This window comes from Phascolarctos cinereus, unplaced genomic scaffold (genome assembly GCF_003287225.1).
Source record: "Phascolarctos cinereus isolate Bilbo 61053 unplaced genomic scaffold, phaCin_HiC Scaffold_3;HRSCAF=262, whole genome shotgun sequence".
Lineage (NCBI taxonomy): Eukaryota > Metazoa > Chordata > Mammalia > Diprotodontia > Phascolarctidae > Phascolarctos > Phascolarctos cinereus.
This window is the reverse complement of record NW_027555736.1, coordinates 144460384-144479438: the sequence shown is the minus strand read 5'-3', so window position 1 is coordinate 144479438 and position 19055 is coordinate 144460384. Positions and strand designations below refer to the sequence as shown.

At 40.5% G+C, this 19055-nt stretch overlaps 1 protein-coding gene across 2 annotated transcripts; it reads right to left on the bottom strand.

Annotated features, from left to right (window-relative positions):
* On the bottom strand, positions 1 to 15903 carry SLC51B (SLC51 subunit beta). 2 transcript variants are annotated; one of them, XM_020966544.2, is made up of 4 exons: positions 15790 to 15903; positions 8797 to 9106; positions 4688 to 4778; positions 1 to 402 (listed from the first exon to the last, which is right to left on the bottom strand). In XM_020966544.2, the coding sequence occupies exons 2-4, from the start codon at positions 8891 to 8893 to the stop codon at positions 159 to 161; spliced, it is 432 nt and encodes a 143-aa protein (XP_020822203.1). In that variant the 5' UTR covers positions 8894 to 9106; positions 15790 to 15903; the 3' UTR covers positions 1 to 158. The 2 variants fall into 2 exon arrangements, with proteins under 2 accessions (XP_020822203.1, XP_078007336.1); XM_078151210.1 differs by lacking the exon at positions 15790 to 15903 and having other exon boundaries at positions 8797 to 9139.
* Positions 15904 to 19055: the final 3152 nt, after the last annotated feature.

Sequence of the window (19055 nt, the reverse complement as noted above, 5' to 3'; positions counted from 1 at the left end):
TTTTAATTTGTGATTTATCCTTTAGTTTTACTTAAGTACAAAATATTTGGCCCATAGCTACTGTTTACTTTATGTCTTTGACTAACGTGACATCTATGGCAGAACTTTGCTTTAACCCACCAAGCAGGCACCTGGTGTTTAAAATACTTCCCAGGTTTTCATGTTTCAGTTCTCCATAATCTCACTTCTTCTGATGACTCTGGGGAAATAACTGTAGCAGCTGTTTCTTTCAATTCAGTCATTTCCTGTTCTGGGTTTTGGTTTTGGGAGAACAATTTTTCCTTTAAAATATCCAAGCTGTTATCATCCTTCTGTGACACAGAGCCCTCCTTGTTGGTCACAATCTCAAAAGAGGATTTGGTTTCCACTGCTTGTTTATCCTGGGAATTCATCTTCCGATTTCTAAGGGGAAAAAAGAAATGACAAGTAACCAAGACTGAATACTCATCCCCTGACTCCAGACACTGAAGTTAGGGGATGTTCAAGTCATCAGCTCAGAGGGCTTGGTGTCTGATGTATGTAGAAATTCCAGATTGGATGTGTCTGATAAGTGGCCTCAAATATAAACTGAACATTTTGTCTTTCAGCAGATAACAGGTGGGATATATAGAACCATCAGTGGTGGAACAAGAGATTCTTCCTTTGAAAGGTCTCTCACCAGTTCCTTCCTTTCCATACTTAATGCCAATACTGTAGACCAGGCCCTTATTATTTATCCAGATTATTATGAGTCCCTCCTCCCTTCAATGTCCTACAAACCATATACAGCCAAGCTAATCTTACTAAAATCTCATTTTACCCACATTGGTCCCCTGCTCAAAAACCTTTAATGGCTCCCCATTGCCAACAGGGGCAGCTAGGCAGTGTAGTGGATACAGAGGTTCCCAAAGTGGGTGATACTCCCCCCCAGTGGGGGGAGCACTGAACCAATGGGGGGAAGGTAGTAGCCTCTGGTGGAGTTGGGGGGTGTTGAATAAAAATAAGGGGGCAGTGGAAGCATAAGGAAAGAAGAGAAGAAAATTTTGAAAAACATTTGTACATGTTTCATCTGTTGTGTAATAGAGTTAAAATCATAGTGATTACATTATTTTCCAAATAAACACACAAAATGCAAGTTATAACTGATCAGTGGTCAAGTCTGCTGACAGTTCTTAACAAGCAAGTATTGGTTGCCCATTATCAGGAAGTCCAGCATGCACTGGCAGAAATATGTGCGTGAAATGACTTGTTTTACAATACAATATTATACAGCTGTATGATGCAATATTAAATCATCAAAATTTCAATGCCAGAAAAAAACAAAAATTTCAACAAATTATTAAATTTAAGATGCATCATTTAAAAACATATAGTTTTTTGAAATGATGCAAATTCAAAAAAAAATTGTTAAAGGATTAAAGAAAGTAGATTTCCAGGGGGCCAGGGGGCCAGTAGGCCAAATAAGTTTGGGAACCTCTGGGATAGAGTATTAGACTTGAGTCAAGAGGACCCGAGTTTGAATCCTCCCTCTGACACTTATCTCTTCTCCTCTCCCCCTCACCCCCATAGCCTGACATTCTTCTTGTCACAATCTGGAACCAGCTTACCTCTCTAGTCATCTGCTACTAATTGCTATACAAATACTATACTATAAACTAGCTTACTAATTATTCCTCAACATACCTCTAAGAAGATAGCAAGATTTTTGTGGTGGTAAGAAAATGTATTTATGTGACGCAGTGGATACAGTCCTGGGCCTGGAGTCAGGAAGACCTGAGTTCAAATCCTGCCTCAGACACTAAGCTGTTTGACCTTGGGCAAGTCACTTAACCTCTGTCTGCCTCAGTGTCCTCAACCGTAAAATGAAGAAATAATAGCACCTACCACCCAGGCTTATCGTGAAGATCAAATAAGATAACATTTGTAAAGGGCTTAGCACTATGCCTGACACATAGTAGGTGTTGTATAAATGCTTATTGGCCTTGCCTATTCCATTATTGGGTTTGCTGGGGATAGATCTGTATAATAAAGGTAGGAATGTAGGCCAGGTGGTTAGAAAATAATAACCTTGCCTCTTCAGTTTACCTTTTGTTTTGGCTTAAATTCATTTTCCAACTAAGCCAAAGAGGATTTGGGGAATGTCTGATCCTAAATTAGATAATTGTCTGGACCAGAAGTCTACAATCTCCACCCAGACATAGAGGTTAAAAAGAAAAGACTTCATATTAAGACTTAGCTACTTTGATCAATATAATGATCCACTACAGTTCCAAAGCACTTATAATGAAAAATGCTATCCCCTTCCAGAGGGAGAACGGAAACTCAGTGCAGACTGAAGCATACTTTTTTCATTTTTTTTTCTTTTTGGCCACATGGTCAATGTGGAAATATGTTTTGTATGACTTCACATGAATAGTGTTTATCCTATTTCTTGCATTTTCAGTGGGTGGGGGAAGAGTGGGAGGGAGAGAATTTGGAACTGAAAATAAAATGAAATAAACAAAAAGAAGGAAAGAAGGAAGGAAGGAAGGAAGGAAGGAAGGAAGGAAGGAAGGAAGGAAGGAAGGAAGGAAGGAAGGAAGGAAGGAAGGAAAGAAAGGAAGAAAGAAAAAAAGGAGGAAAGAAAGAAAGAAAGAAAAAAAGGAGGAAAGAAAGAAAGAAAAAGGGAAAGAAAGAACTTTGGTTAGATTTTGTTAGATGGGTGTGATGCCTATAAGTAAATAATCTTCAACCTGCCCTTATCAGGGAGAAGTCCTTGCCATCATACATACCCTAAAGGATTGGAGCTAAGATGACAGTTAAGTAGTCCTGAAGAGATGAAGCCCAGAAGCAGGAAGCAATGCCCAGCAGTCTCTAGTTGTGCCTACAAACCATCACGAGACCATGGAGCAATGCCCAGCTGGGACTATAGGCCCAGCATTCACCACAAGATTGATCCCTTTGGCCTTAACTTCTGTCTGCCTGTTTCCTCAACTATAAAATGGGGATAATAATAGTATTTGCCTCCCAGGGCTGTTGATGAAGATAAAATAAGATAACATTTGTAAAGCACTTTGCAAACCTCACAATGCTATATAAATACTAGTTGCTGTTGTTGTTAGTTTTCTGGGAGAAGAATGGGGATCAAGTATCGACCTGATTGAGCAATCCATAACAACCCTAGAAACCAATTAACAGACCACCCAACAAGAATCTAGACTACAACCCCAAGGGGCAGAGCCAAAGGGACAAGTTCCAACAGCTTCCACAGAGCCTGAGATAGGCCTGTGGAGCTGTTGCTGATATCTTTTTTTTTTTTTGTAATTTTAGGCAATTGGGGTTTAGTGACTTGCCCAGGGTCATACAGCTAGTAAGTGTCAAGTGTTTGATGTGAGGCTGGATTTGAACTCAGGTCCTCCTGACTTCAGGGCTGGTGCTCTATCCACTGTGCTACCTAGCTGCCCCTGTTGCTGATATCCTAGAGTGTCCATTGGTATCTTTAGATGGTGCAAAGTGGGGTGAGCATTTGATAGACAGCACCTCCCCCAGTAGGCACAGCCTAATATTTATTCAGCAAATAGGTATTGAGTTTCTATTGCTTATAAGATGCTGTGGGGAATACAAGAGAAGTGTTTAATATAGAATGAAAGATTAGGCACATATACAAATAACAATGACACAAAGCAGAAAGTGAAAGAATAGTAAGAGAAGTTCAAAAAGTTCTATGGAGGTTCAAAAACAGGAGTGGTGTAACAATAATATGGCAGTGTTATGATGACTAACTATCAATGATAGAATTTAATAAGCCATGTCCCATTCATAAGTAAATGTTTAATAAGTGCTCATTGGATTGGATGATCATCGATTGATGACTTTGTGGCAAAATTATTTTGAGTAGTTATTAATAATGTTCATTAATAATAACTGATATTTAAGTAGTCCTTGACATTTCCCAAAGCACGTGACATTATTATTTCATCCTCACAACAATAACCACAGTTACTGGCCCCATTTTACAGATCCAGAATTTGCCTATAGTTATATAACTACTAAGTTCCAGAGTTGAGATTTTGAATCCAGCTCTCTTGTGTTTGTTTCCATGTCTAGGATTCTTCTTTTAACACACCACACTGCTTCTAAATATCATCTATTGATGAGTTTGTGACAGATGATCAGCTCTTTAGGGAAAAGGATCCTGGCTCGCTCATCTTATCTTTTCATTCTGCCTCCTCCACCCCCATCATTGACAAATTACCTTTTACATACTCAGCTCTCAAAACATACCTTTTGAATGAGTGAGTTGGTTACTATATAACCTTACCATGATATCACCTGTCATTAAACTCTAGAGGTTGTTAATGAAGCTGTGGAATGCTATGATTTTAAAAATTTTCCAGAAGTCTTCACTGAATTCTATTTTGAACAAGTAATAGTGAGTATAATCTTGAGAATGTTCTGGGTTTTTTTCTTTAGTCTTTTCTTCTCTCTCTAATCTCACAGGGCTGTAGGGGTTGTAACTAACGGCAATTTGGGTGGCAGCGTTTCATTTATCATAGGCTGGACCCTGAGAGGTCCTTGAGGGTAACATATTCCCAGTTCTAAATTATGGGCAGAAGCCAACGGAGGTCAAGCAGGGTCCAGAATAAGATTTTCCCAGGAAAAGTCACCTTATTCCTAGAACTATATTATTCAAAAATGGCCAGAGAGCTTAAATAAATCACTTTCTAACCTTCTTGCCATGATATTTCTACTTAGAAGGAAGACATTCAGGACAAATACCACAGATGCAAGGGCGAGGACAGCAATATTCCATGGTGTTGCTGTAGAAAGAAAAGATACAAACAAACATTGGCTACTCAATCTTTTAGAAGGATCTGGTGTTTGTAATCCAATACAACAATGCTTCGTGTTTGTCTGTCAGTCAACCACACTCCTATCCTCACTACTGGGCACTGGGCAGGGATGCTAAGGAAGAAATAAACCATCTCCAGTCTCAGGGAGCTCCTAGCCTGACAGGAAAAACAAATCCCTGTCCAGAGTTTGAACCAGTCTAGGCAGCTGGGGCTTTGTCTCAGTGCTGACATTGATGGGATAGAGTAAGGGAGGGAAGAGATATTGCCTCCTCCTTATTCTTTCTTGATTTCTAACTCACCTATTCCTTCTATATCCAAGTACTCACTAAAACCTAGTTTTCCCCTGGAAACAAGTTTCTTGGCATTTTTTCCCCAGGCTGGTTGCTTTTTCTCTCTCCTACTTTTATATAGGGTCAGGAGAGGCAAATGGAATACTCCCTGCTCCCCATCACTCAGCAATCTCACATCTTTTAAAGTTCGTTCTGCCCTGTCCACATACATGTGGTTGTCACCTAAGGACCACCATCCTCCTTGATGGCTCCACTACCTGGTTTCTCTGCCTCACTCTTTTTCCAGCTTTGTGTTCCTCAACCTCCTCACCTCCTAAGACCTAAGTCTATCTCAACTAAGCACAGGAGGGCTCTAACTTACATTGCTCCTGTTCCCAATTGAATGTGCCCCAACTTCCAGAATTCCTACCTATGGCCCTATTCCTGTCCTAAGGAACTCATCTTGTTTCTAAGGATGTCAGAGTTTTATGGAAACGAATGGGTTTATTTTTAAAAGTCCCTTAAAGAGAGAGGCAGGCGGTATTGTTCCCATTAATAGGTTGGAAAACGGAGCCCTTCCCTGTGGTGACAGAATCATTATTAGAAACTCATTCCCTTTGGTTTCTGCCCTCAGAGGAAATCATGAGGATGTGTTTTCATTGTCTTTATTTAATTTTTATTTATCCATGTTTGGGGAAGAGATAGGAGCTCAAATAAAACAAAAGGGTACATTTCCTATTTGGCATTATGTGGTTATTCTTACAGCAGATTTATATTTCTGATTACGTTCTTCTGAGGCTAATGGTTTTTGAAATTCAATCTCGTTTTATTTCAGTTCCAAATTCTCTCATTCCCACCTACCCTTCCCTCATCAATTGAGAAATCAAGAGAAACAAAACCCATTCTAAATGTGCATGTATGTATCAAGCAAAGCAAATTCCTATATTGGCCATGTCCTATAGATCTATAATATATACACACGTATGCATCCATGTACATCCATATATATGCAAACATATACACATACCTGTGTGTATGTGCATATATGTGTACTGTTTTATATGTATGTATATATATACACATACATATATGTGTATGCACACTCAGTTTGTACTCTGAATCTAATACTTCTCTGATGGTAAATAGCATGTTTCATCATAAATTGAAGGTAACAATTTTTAAATGTTATTCTCTGAGCACACAATAGCATGTGGTTTTCCAATCACTATTTTGTGTACTTCAGAGTATCAGGAAGACCTCACTGGTGAATTTTGAAAAGTTGAGCTTATCCCAGTGGGGTTCCTCTCTGGTTGTCACTAATGCCTCTCTCCCCACGGGAGCCTTTTCTCTCTTCCATGGACATTCCTCTCCTCTTTTTCTTTCTCCCACACTGAAATCCATTTGAATCCTGGTAGTTTGCAATTCCTTATATGTATAGCCCCAGTAAGATAGGCTTCCTACCTTATAGTGCTTTGATGTATGCACCTATCTATTTAATTTTCTTCTTATATTGTTATTAATAATATACTAATATAACAATTATTATATAATGATGCACCTATCTATTAATTTTCATCAGTGGGCGTGGGAATCTCTGTCCCTACCAGGCTTACCATAGGGCATTTAAGAAATTGACATATATATACTATGAATTTTTAAAATGCTTCTCAGGCAAACATTGTACATAGGCAATACTGTACAATGACCAACTGAATGACTTAGCTATTCTCAGCAATACAATGATCCAAGACAATTCCAAAGGACTCATGATGAAAAATACTATCCATATCCAAAGGAAGAACTGGAATCGAAAGGCAGATTGAAGAATACTATTTTTCACTTTTTTCATGTTTTTTTTTAGTCTGTTTCTTCCTTCACACTATGACTAATATGAAAATGTTTTACACAATTGCACATACATAACCTATATCAAATTGCTTACTGTCTTAGGGATGGGGGAGATAAGAGAGGGAGGGAAAAAATTTGGAACTCAAAAATTTTTAAAAATGAATGTTAAAAATTGTTTTTAGGGGCAGCTAGGTGGCGTGGTGGATAGAGCACTGGCCCTGAAGTCAGGAGGACCTGGGTTCAAATCTGGCCTCAGACCAAACACTTGACACTTACTGGCTGTGTGACCCTGAGCAAGTCACTTAACCCCTATTGCCTAAAAAAAAATTGTTTTTACATGTAATTGGGAAAAAATAAATGCTACTTTAAAAAAACAAACAAACATGGTTCTTATAACAAGAGGAAGGTAACTGAGAAGACATACTTTCATGTTTCTGTTGCCTAAATAAAACCCTCACTCATTCACTGGATGATTAGCTGAAAAGATACCTCTAGCAGGGGTTCTTAACCTTTTCTGTCCCGAACACTTTGATACCATGGTGAAGCTTATGGCCCCCTTCTCAGAATACTGGTTGTAAATGCATAAAATAGATAGAATTATAAAGGCAACCAGTTATATTAAAATACAGTCATCAAAATATTTTTTTAAAAAACAAGTTCCCTGGACCTCAAGGTTAAGAACACCTGCTCTAGGGAACTCTTTATTAAATATTGTGACTACCTTATCTTAAAGCGTGGGTTCCTGGTAAAATGCCTGTTGCTCTAGGAGGGATCATACTTCAGCTTATATCAATGACTACTTCATTAGTAAGAGGGAGCCTTAAATCCTTTCCTCACAGCAGATTTTGTTAAGAGGTCGAGGGGAGAGAATATGAAGACATTGAGGGAGGATCGGCGTCACCGTGAAGAAGTTAGGGGGAATGCTAAGGGGCAGAATGGAGAGGGCACGAATTGCTCTGGGGATTTTATCTGGCTGTCCTCCATGCCTGGAGTACTCTCTCTCCTGGGCTCTGAGTGCAGACCTTCCTGGCTTCCTTTAAGTCCCAACTGAAATCCAACCTTCTATAGGAAGCCTCTTCCACCCCTCATAATTCTATTACCTTCCTTCTGTTAATTATTTCCTATTTATCCTATATATAGCTTGCTTTGCATATATTTGTTTGCGTGTTATCTCCCCTATTAGATTGTAAACTCCTTGAGGGCAGGAACTGTGTTTTTGTTTTTGTGTTTTTATCCCCAGACTGGCACATTTATTGTTGTTGTTCAGTCATTCTCTCGTGTCTGACTCTTCATGATCCTATTTGGGGTTTTCCTGGCAAAGATACTGGAGTGGTTTGCTATTTCCTTCTCCAGTGTGTCCCCATTTTACAGATGAGGAACTGAGGTAAGTAGGAATTTAATGACTTGCCCAGAGTCACACAGCTAGTAAGTGTCTGAGGCTGGATTTGAACTTACATCTTTCTGACTCCAAACCTGGTATTCTATCGACTGCATCACCTAGCTGCCCCAGCCTAGCACACAGTAGGTGCTTAATAAATGTTTACTGACTTATTGATTGGGAGATAGGTTCGGATGCTGCTGAAGGTTTGTTTTGCCTACTTCACAGTTTTTCCCAGGGCTGCTTCGGCTTGCTGGTACAAGAGACAGCCATCTTGGGTCTAAAAATGAGCCCAATACGATCCATGAAATGGAAAATCTTAAAGGAGACTATGGCAAGTTGATGCAGTTAGTAAATGTTCATTCACTAAGCACCATCCGGGCCCAGTGAAAAACAAAGTTAGGTTTTTCCCCAGCCTCTGGATTGTCATGGAAATTTGACCTAATCAGTCCCTGAAATCTCCCCTTCTGAATCGAAGCGGAGAACTCACAGTCCTCTGTCCGGTAAAACCACAGCATTTCCTGCAGCTCTTCTTCTGACCAGCCTGGCTCAGACCGGGCCCCGAACGGCTCACTGCTACTGTTCATGTTGGTAAGTCCTGATGTTGTTCCTTCACAGACCCGCTCCGGCTTCCCCGTGCTCCAATGAGCCACACTAGGACTAAAGCGCTGAAGGTCTGCCTAGAAGAGGCTGAGGCTGCTAGAGAGAGAGAACAGCTTGTCGAGTTGGCTCCCAAAGTCTTCCCACTCTTCCATCTAAATATCGCAGGACTCAGGCATCTGGTGTCCAGGAACAGAAACCTGGGGAGGAAATAAGAACGAGAGAGAGGTAGGTCTCACCTTGAATTTGACTATTAAAACTCGTTCATGCTTTGAGCCTGATTTCTTTTCCAGCTCCTGCTTCCTCACAGGACTCTATAGGAACCAGGTTTAATATAAACGGCTCTAAAATAAATCTTAGCGGAAGGATTCCAGAGCAAACCTGGCCCCAGAATAGACTGTGTGATCAGCAAAAGTACATATTTAGCTTTCCAGGTATCTAGAGCTAAATCTAAATGCCGGTTTGGGAGTAGCAGCCAGTTTAACTGACATCTGTTCCCTGTATAAAGGAAGGTATTCAATTCAATTAGCTAGGGGGAGTAGTGCTGGAGCTGGAGTCAGGAAGTCAGGAGTCAGAAAGATCTGAGTCTGAATGCTGTCTCAGACACTTAGTAACTATGCGGCCATGGGCAAGTCACCTAACCCACAGCTTCTTAAACTTTTTCCACTCGTGACCGCTTCTGCCTCAGTTTCTTCATCTGTAAAATGGGGATATTAATGCTTTACAGGGTTAGTATTAGGGTCAAACGAGATAATATTCATAAAATACTTTGCAAACCTTAAAGAGCTAGATAAATGCTAGCTATTGAGGGACCAGTAGTGCTAAGCACTGGGATGTGCATATATAATAAGGTACCTTAAGGAATGAAAATGCTATAACAGCTAGGGAAAATTTCGTGGAGGTGATTCCTGATCTGAACCCCAAAGGCAGGAGAATTTATGATGGGAAAGTAACGGCTACGACTGGACCTGTGCCTTTGCTGCAACTCCCAGGGAAGAAATTTCACTTACCAAAGCAGATCACCACATTTCTGGTAACTTCTAACCTTAGAGCTGCCTTGGGGCATGGAAAGAGGAAGCGACTTGCCCTAGGGTCACACTCCCAGCCAGTGTCAGAGGTGGGACCTGAGGTGAAACTGGGTCTTCTTGACACAGAAAATAATAATAATAATAATAAAAAGTAACTAAGGTGGGGGGCACACAGCTAGATGGCCCAGTGGATAGAGTACCAACCCTGGATTCAGGAAGACCTGAGTTCAAATGTGACCTCAGACACTTGACACGTACTAGCTATGTGACCCTGGCGAAATAATTTCACCCCATTGCCTTGCCAAAAAGAAAAAAAAAAGTAACTAAGACACATTTGGTTGAGTGGGAAGGGAATTAGTTACTATTCTAGCTCAGAGATAGATGTTATTCAGATGTACCATTTGATAGCTTCCTGTTTTTAACAACTTATTTTTGCTGAGTGCTCAATTGTTTCTCCATAGTTGAAGGTGGCACAGAGGTGGATAGAGCACTAGGCCTAGAGTTAGAAAGACCTGAGTTCAAATCTAGCCCTAGACACTTACTAGCTGTGTGACCCTGGGCAAGTCCCTTAACCCTGTTTGTTAGCCTCACTTTCCTCATCTGTAAAATGAGTTGGAGAAGGAAATGGCAAACCACTCCAGTATCTTTGCCAAGAAAACACCAAATGAGGTCACAGAGAGCTGGGCATGAATGAAAACGACATCTGAAGGCTTGTGCTGTCAACATGTAAATTAAAACACTTTAAGTTGTACAATCTTAAAAAGCCATTTAAAGTAAAATTTTTGTACTCTCTAAATAGAATGATTGACAGGGCATATGAGGTTCTAAATCTCATCTCTCTGAGCCTCAGCATCCTCATCTGTAAAACGGAAAGACTGCACTAAACCTTTAAGGTCCTTCTCAACTTAAAAAAATTTAGGATTCTATGATCCCGTTCACAGATTGGAATTTACATTTAGCTTACTTACCATTGCAGGCCCTTTCCAAGATGCCCTTTTGATGAAGCCCAGAAGCAGACAAGGGCTCAGCAAATAGATGAACCCATTGCCCAGGGATATTTGAAAGCACATTTGCTGTATCTACCTGGAACCAGCAGGTGTCTTTGTGGAGGGCAGAGTCTGCCGAAGAGGACTTTCCCTTTTCCCACTCGAAAGGAGTCAGGCTGAATCTCCCTGACCTTGCCTATCTCCACTCAAGGGGTCAGCTTTTCTAGTAACACCGTCGCCTCCTCCCTTTCCTCCCTCCAATCCCACTGAGTAGGAATTCTTGTCTCAGGCACCCACATTCTTCGACATACTTTGTCACCTTGGCCCAAGAGCTCTGCCACTATCTAGTTTAAACTCTGCCTTTAAAGAAATTTATACAACTTCTAAATATACCAAATTATAGTTCCTGAGCCCATAAGTCAGATGAAATGTCCAGCTGATTGAACTGAAGACTTTTCCTTTGTTCTAATTAGTTTTTGTGTGGTCACATAGCCATTACCATCCTCCCCCTCCCCCATTTTCTCTCTCTCTCTCTCTCTCTCTCTTGCTCTCTCTCTCTTTCTCTCTCTCTCTGTATTTGTTGTTGTTCCATCATTTTTCAGTTGTGCCCAGCTCTTCATGACCCTGTTTGGGGTTTTCTTAGCAGAGATACTGGAATGTTTTGCCATTTCCTTCTCCAGCTCACTTTACAGATGAGGAAACTGAGGCAAACAGGGTTAAGGGACTTGCCCAGGGCCACACAGGTAGTAATTGTCTGAGGCCAAATTTGAACTCAGGAAAATGAGTCTTCCTGATTCCAGGCCTGGCATACTAGCCACTGCACCTCCCAGCTGCCCCCTCTTTGTATTTAAAGATAATTAAGAATGGTTGTATATTTAAAAGGAAAGCCAGCTTTAAAGTACAAATGAATCAGGGAGAAACAGCTTACCAAAAGGAAACAGATTTAGGATTTAAAACAGCCTCCCTTTCTTAGAGCAAGGGAAGGAGAAAAAGGAGATGATTTATCAGTTTAGGTTTCCAAGGGAAAGACCAGTTCTGTCATTCCTCAGTGGGGTTCCCATTCACTAAGTGCAGTTCTGAGCCAAAACATCCAATCACTCAATACTTATCACAGTCCCCGTTCAAAGTGTCCTTCATCCGCCACCACTCAGCTGCCCCAGCTGCTCCCCCATCTGTTACAGACACTCCAACTTCTCCAGTCAGCAGAACCCCAGCCAGTCCAGTTCAAACCGAATGATTCAATGCCCATCTCTTTGTGGGCTAGAAGACTGTACATTGAACTACATTTCCCAAAATCCTTAGCTAGGGCTTAGACTCTGGACCCAGTCACAGGACAACCAGTCTTAACCCTAGTGACATAATCTATTTTAAAGTGTAACAGTCTTCCACTTCACTTCTTACTCATTCCCATTTAGAAACATAATTGAGAGATGACCACATTTATCAATATTGATCTAGCCCGAACCGAAACAACTCAACTGTAAGGGAATGATCTATATGAAACTAGTGACTCATTTATTTGTTGTGAGATCAGAGAAGATCCATGCCCAGCAGGTCAGAGCCCCAAGAAATGGAACTCACCAAAAAGAGGGTTCATTATTCCCTGTTGATGGGGCAATACCAGTGTTTCTGCTTTCTCTCTTTGGGGAAAGGGAAAAAAGAGTGGGGACTGGAGACCTTTTCTTCACATCTAGGAGGGCAGTTTCTTCTGGCCATAGCAGACAAATAATCCATCTAACTAGGCTGGATTGAGGCAGTCACTCTGACTCTGAGGTCCACAGTATACTTCAGATCTAATTATGCTTCACTTGCTCTCCCATTTCACAAAAAAAAAATTCACATCTACCTATTTGACACCAAAACACACTGGTAAGAGAAAAAAAAAGTCAAATCTACTGTTTCACTCAGACTGACTATGTTTTTTCTTAACCAACCAATCAACAAGAGCCATAGCTAACAATTTTGGCACCTGGGGAAAGAAAGCAAAACAAAATATTCTCTGAAATCTCCTTTGTAATTCATAATATGAAAACAGTACAAGAGGGAATTAAGATAAATGCAATTGGGTGGGAAGGGAAATCAGTGACTATAGTGACTCACAGATAGGGGTAAATAATGAATACCATCTGGTGGCTACTTAGTTTAATTATTCTTGCTAAGTAGATGCTGTGGTCAGTTTTTTCTATGTTGCTGAAGGTGTGCATGTGCTATCAATATATAAATGTGACAGATTTTTAAATTGCATAACATTTTAGTATAATTTTAAAAAATGTTTTACAGCCTCTAAATGTCTATACTCTGTGTCAAAGCACCTCTTACCAAAGTATGGCACTGAAATCAATCAAATAGTTAACTTAATCAAGGAGATGGATCCTTGGGACTGTGTAGACCCAGTCTACATATGCTTTCTCTAGGAAGTGTCCTCCCTGCTTCCAACCTTTGTTCCTATCGCCTCATTCTTATTATAATCGCTAACTCTGAACACTCTCCCTGTGACTATACAGCATCTTGAAGTTTAAACAGAGGAACATAACTTTTCTTTACAAAGTTTCATATATATATATATATGTATATACACATATATATATAAAATAGTTTCACCTCTGTCTCATGGAGCAGAAAATTATTCTATTTGCAAATTTACGTAAACTCAGGAAAGAAAAAAAACAAAGAAATTCTAATTCAATTCTATCTATTGAACTGAACATGACTGCAATTGTGGTTTGGTTAGAATCAATGGTCTGATCCTAAATCAATACATAGTCCTCTGTTTTTAGCACAAGCAAGAAAAGTGAAAATTGAATCCTTTCACCTTGTGCTGCAAAACTTAGTGTATAAAAGATAAGACAGAACATGAAACAGTAAGACATTTTTTGAAGATTTATCTCACTAATATCATGGGATATTAGTTTGTCTATCTCACCTCAGTCTTCATGGTACTTGTCATGATCTATGGTTAGAAATGGCAAATCTAGACAGCCCACTAAAAAGCAGAGACATCACCTTGCCAACAAAGGTCTGTATAGTCAAAGGTGTGGTTTTTCCAGTAGCAATGTATGCCTGTTGGACTATAAGGAAAGCTGAGTACCACAGAAGTGGTACTTTTGAATTGTGGTGCTGAAGAAGACTTTTGAGAGTCCTTTGGAAAGCAAGGAGATCCTTACTCAGTCCATACTTAAAGAAATTAATTCAAGCTATCCCCTGGAAGGTCAAATACTGAAGCTGAACCTTAAATACTTTGGCCACATAATGAGAAGACAAGACTCATTGGAAAAGACCTTGATGTTGGGAAAGACTAAAGGCCAAAGGAGGAGATGGCAGAGGATGAGATGGATAGATGAGATAACTCATGGAACATGAGCTTGGATGGACTTCCAGAGATAGTGGAAGATAGAAGGGTCTGCTGTGGTATGGTCAATGGGGACACAAACCGTTGGACATGACTGAACAACTGAACAACAACAAAATGGTTAGAAAACAACTACTACACACACCTAGACTGACAATATGGTTAAGCACACCTGAAATTTTAGGTGGAAAGGTAATATTTAGGGTACAGGATCAGGAAGAAGGCATCCCATCCCTGGTCCCCAAAACACCTTCTCCTTTTCGGCTTAGCTCTACAGGGAACTAAGTGATATATCATGGTAGGTGATTTGCTGTATGTCTGAAGGAGTCTGAGAACGAAGTCACTGCAATTCATAAAAACTACCCTTTTCCCAGACCAGCCTTTCCACCTTCTTTACTCCTGCCACTGCTCTCCTAGTAAACCAGACCAACATGGAAAATTTCTCCTTACTTCTAGCTGAGCAATGCTAGATCATCAGTACATTAAGGATTTGTGATTTTTCTGGGTAGGAGACAAGTCTGAGGCTCAGAGGACTTGGGTGACCTGTTCAGAGTCACACAGCTGGTTGGTGTCAGGCTCAGGATTTTCATTTCTGTCTCTCTGATGACAAATCTAGTGCTATATCTACCTGCCAAAAGTATCAAACAGGAGGCAAAGAGTCTCCTTCACACTCCAGGAATATGCCAAGCCAGATTAAAATGTAATTGGGAAATATTTAACAATAAAAATATAATAAAACATAAGTAATGTTAACATGTGGTTTTCTCAGTCTATATGTGGCCTGCAGGGATCCTTTTGTATGGTTTAGTGGCCGTATTTCTGGTTGACTTTGATACCACTGCGGCCTCTCACATGGCTGGATGTAGCTAAAAAGTAAAGTATTGCAATCAATCCATTTACACGCTCCTGAGTAGTAGTTGTTATTCAGTCATGTTTGACTCTTTGTGATCCTGTTTGAGGGTTTCTTGGCAGAGATACTGGAGTGGTTTGCCATTTCCTTCTCCAGTTGACTTTACAGATGAGGAAACTGAGGCAAACAGGGCTAAGTGACTTGCCCAGGGTCACACAGCTTGAGACCAGATTTGAATTCAGGAAGATGAGTCTTCCTGACTCCAGGCCTGGCAATCCATTCAGTGTGCCACCTAGTTGCCCTTCTTCTGAGCAGAAGACATTATTATTCCTGGATTTTAAAAGTATTTTGAGAATACACTTATATATGATAATTCTTTAATGTAGCTGACTATAACACTTACAGAAGGATGCTGTGGCCTCACAGGATCATAGATTCAGAGCTACAAGAGAAGTGAGAAAACTGCTAGCCCATTTCAGAGGTGGTTTTACAAATGTAGAAACCAAGACCCAGGGAATTTAAGCAACTTGCCCAAGATCACACAAATAAGTAGCTAAAACTAGGATTTGAATCCATGGCTTCTGACTCCAGGTCCAGACCTCTATTCATTATTTCCACTGTCTTGACATCCCTGAACTCCCAGGAAGTATAAAATTAATAAAGAACTCACCTTGAATGCCCTGGTTCTAGGACAAACTGCTGATTATTTGAAGCAGCACAATTCTCTTTCTTTTCTTTCTCCTGATCACCCTCCAGTCCCCTAGACTGAGCAGTCCCTGAGGGAGGTATGTGCACCTTAACTAGGAGTGATGACTACAGTCTTATAAAGCCCCAACGCAGAAAGGGAGCTCTCTTAACAGTAATACACCCACTTCTAGAGTTTCCCTTGTACAACTTAGAGGTGATTGAACTCTGTAACAAGCTGACCTCTGAAATCTCTTTAAGGTGAATTCCTGTCACCGGATATGGTTACACAATCCCAAAGGGCATCTGTTTCATTTGTTTCAAACTAAGAGTAAATAAATAATTCTGACCCCATAACACAGTAAGCTTTTTTACAGAAAGAGAGACCGAATCACACAGAGACACAGAAACAGAGACAGAGACAAAGAGAAAATTGTGGAAGGTTCTAGCAGTATATGACCCCAATTTCCCTTCATTTAGCCGTGCAGCTTAAGATCCACTCTGTCCAAGTACTATCAATGCTTAACCAAGGAGGGATGCCTTATTAGAACTTCCGATTTGTCATCAGGGTTAAAACTCCCGACTTTACTCATTCATGCATGTCTCACCCTTGAAACAGAATGAAATCTGCTGGAGAGTAATACACTTTAATTCAACAATCATTTACCAACTTACTAAGTGTTCCAGGCACCAGGCTAGGCACTGGGGGATACAAAGACAGAAACTAAGTCTCTGCCCTCACGTAGCTTGCCTTCTACTAAAAGAATGTTATTATTGTTCACTCTTTTTTTTTTTCCAGTCATGTCTGACTCTTCATGACCCCATTTGGGGTTTTCTTGGTAAAAGATGCCAGAGTAGTTTGCCATTTCCTTCTCCAGCTCATTTTACAGATGAGGAAATTGAGGCAAACAGGATTAGAAACAAAGACGATTGAGTAACTTTCCCAGGGTCACACAGCTATGTACATGTATCTGAGGCTAGATTTGAACTCAGTTCTTCCTGACTCCACACCCAGCATTGTCTCCACTGCACCAACCTAGCTGCCCCTAATTAGAGAAATAAATTGCAGGAAATAATCTACTTTATGTGCAAAGGAATCTGGGAGAAGGAAGGAATGCCATGCATATGCAGTGTGGGAGAAAGTACAAACTTCTCAATCTGGCATTTTGAAGCCTTTCCTGCTCTGGATCCAGCCTACTTCAGCAGAGTTATTTTATGTTGCTCCCCTTTGAACACCACAGCTCAGGCAAACTGACCTTTTTGCTATTTCCTGAAATGAGCATTCTACGTCCCATCTCAGGTTTGTACTCACAAAGTCCCTCCTCATCTCCTCCTCTTGGAACCCTTAGCTACTTTCCCAGGTCATCTTAGGTACCACCGCCTATCTGTGTAATAGGACTGCAAATCTAGAAATGGAAGTCATGCAGTCCAATCCCCTCATTTTACACTTAAGGAAACAGGCCCGTGGAGGTTAGTCCATGTGTAGGCCTTTTTTTCCTTACTCTGGATTACTGTAAAAGCCTGCTGGTTGGTCTGCCTGCCACAAGTCTCTCCGCATTCCAGTCCAGCCTTCATTTAACTGCCAAAGTAATTTTCCTAAAGCAAAATTCTGACCATGTCTCACCCAGCCACTGCTCACTGCTCCCTATTACCTCCAGAATCAAATATAAAATCTTTTGTTTGGCTTTTAAAGCTCATCAAAACCTATCCTCACACCTACCTCCTTCCCCTCCATCCTATTATTCTTCTTATACCTTATACTTTCCCATATACTCTGATCCAGGGACACTGGAACTTGCTGTTCCTTGAATAAGACATTTCATCTTTCCTCATGCCTGGAATACTTTCCCTACTTATCCCCTCCTCCTGGCTTCTTTGGCTTCCTTCAAGTCCCAGCTTAAATCTCACCTTCTAAGGGAAGCCTTTCTCAATCTTTCCTTAGTTCTAGTGCTGACCCTCTGTTGACATTTCCTATTTATCCTGTATATAGGATATTACATTAACAAAGAACTCACCTTGAATGCCCCGGTTCTAGGACAAACTACCTATTCTCTGAAGCAGCATAATTCTCTTTCTTGTCTTTCTCCTGATCACCCTCCAGTCCCCTAGGCTGAGCAGTCCCTGAGGGAGGCAGGTGCACCTTAACTGGGAGTGATGACTACAGTCTCTCTCTATATAGCTTATTTGAACATAGTTGTTTGCATGTTGTCTCCCCTTGATCGTGACGTCCTGGAGATCAGGGACCGTCTTTTGCCTTTCTCTGTAACCTTGGTGCTTAGCACAGTGCCTGGAACATAGTAGGCACTTAATAAATGTTTGTTGATGGACTGACTTGCCCAAGATTAAGAGTAGTGAGAGTCAGACAGAGGCAGGATTTGAACCCAGGTTTTTGGACTTTAAGTCCAATTTTCTGTCTACTGTTTCACATTGCTTCCTCCTGAATTCTCTTCCTTTTACCTCCTCTCATATCATCATGTACTTATACTTATCCATCTTTCTTAGAAAGCAAGCTACTTGAGGACAGGGAATGTTTCCCCTTGTCTTTGTATCCCCAGAATTTAGCAAAGTGCCTTGTATGTTAACAGGTACTCAAAAATTCTTGTTGAGTCTTATCAAGTCATTAAGCACTTAGTAAGTATCTACTATGTATCAATCACTGTACTAAGAGCTGAAGATACAAAGAAAGGGAAAAAATGCTGCAAATAGGAGATAATTAACAGAGGGAAGTCATGAGCATTAAGGGGATTCAGGAAAGGCTTCTTGCAGAAGACAGGATTTTAGCTGGGACCTGAAGGATGCCAGGGAAGCCAGAAGAAAAAGATGAGGAAGAGTTGAATTAAAATGAGAAATGATCTCCAGGGATTTATGTGGTGGACTTATCTGATTGTTGACAGGTTAAGATGATAGAATTCAGCTGATTAAAAGTAAGGGCAGATTCAAACATTTCCTTGAGTTTCAACAGAATCAAGTTCTCTCATCTCTGAATTCCCAGAGAATTACTTTATGGACCATACAATTTATCACCTATTTTACATTAAATTGTCCAATTGTTTTATGTGTCTTTGTCTTGTCTCCCTGCCTGGAATATGAGCCCCTTGATGGGATCCATGTCTTAAACTTTTTGCCTCATATGATAACTTCTATGCATTAACTCAGCAAACACAATTAGGGACAAATGTTATAGGTTGTTCAGGCATTAAGACCAGCACTGTCAAGGAAGTATAGTAGATTTCTAGCATAGGGCTGGCTATT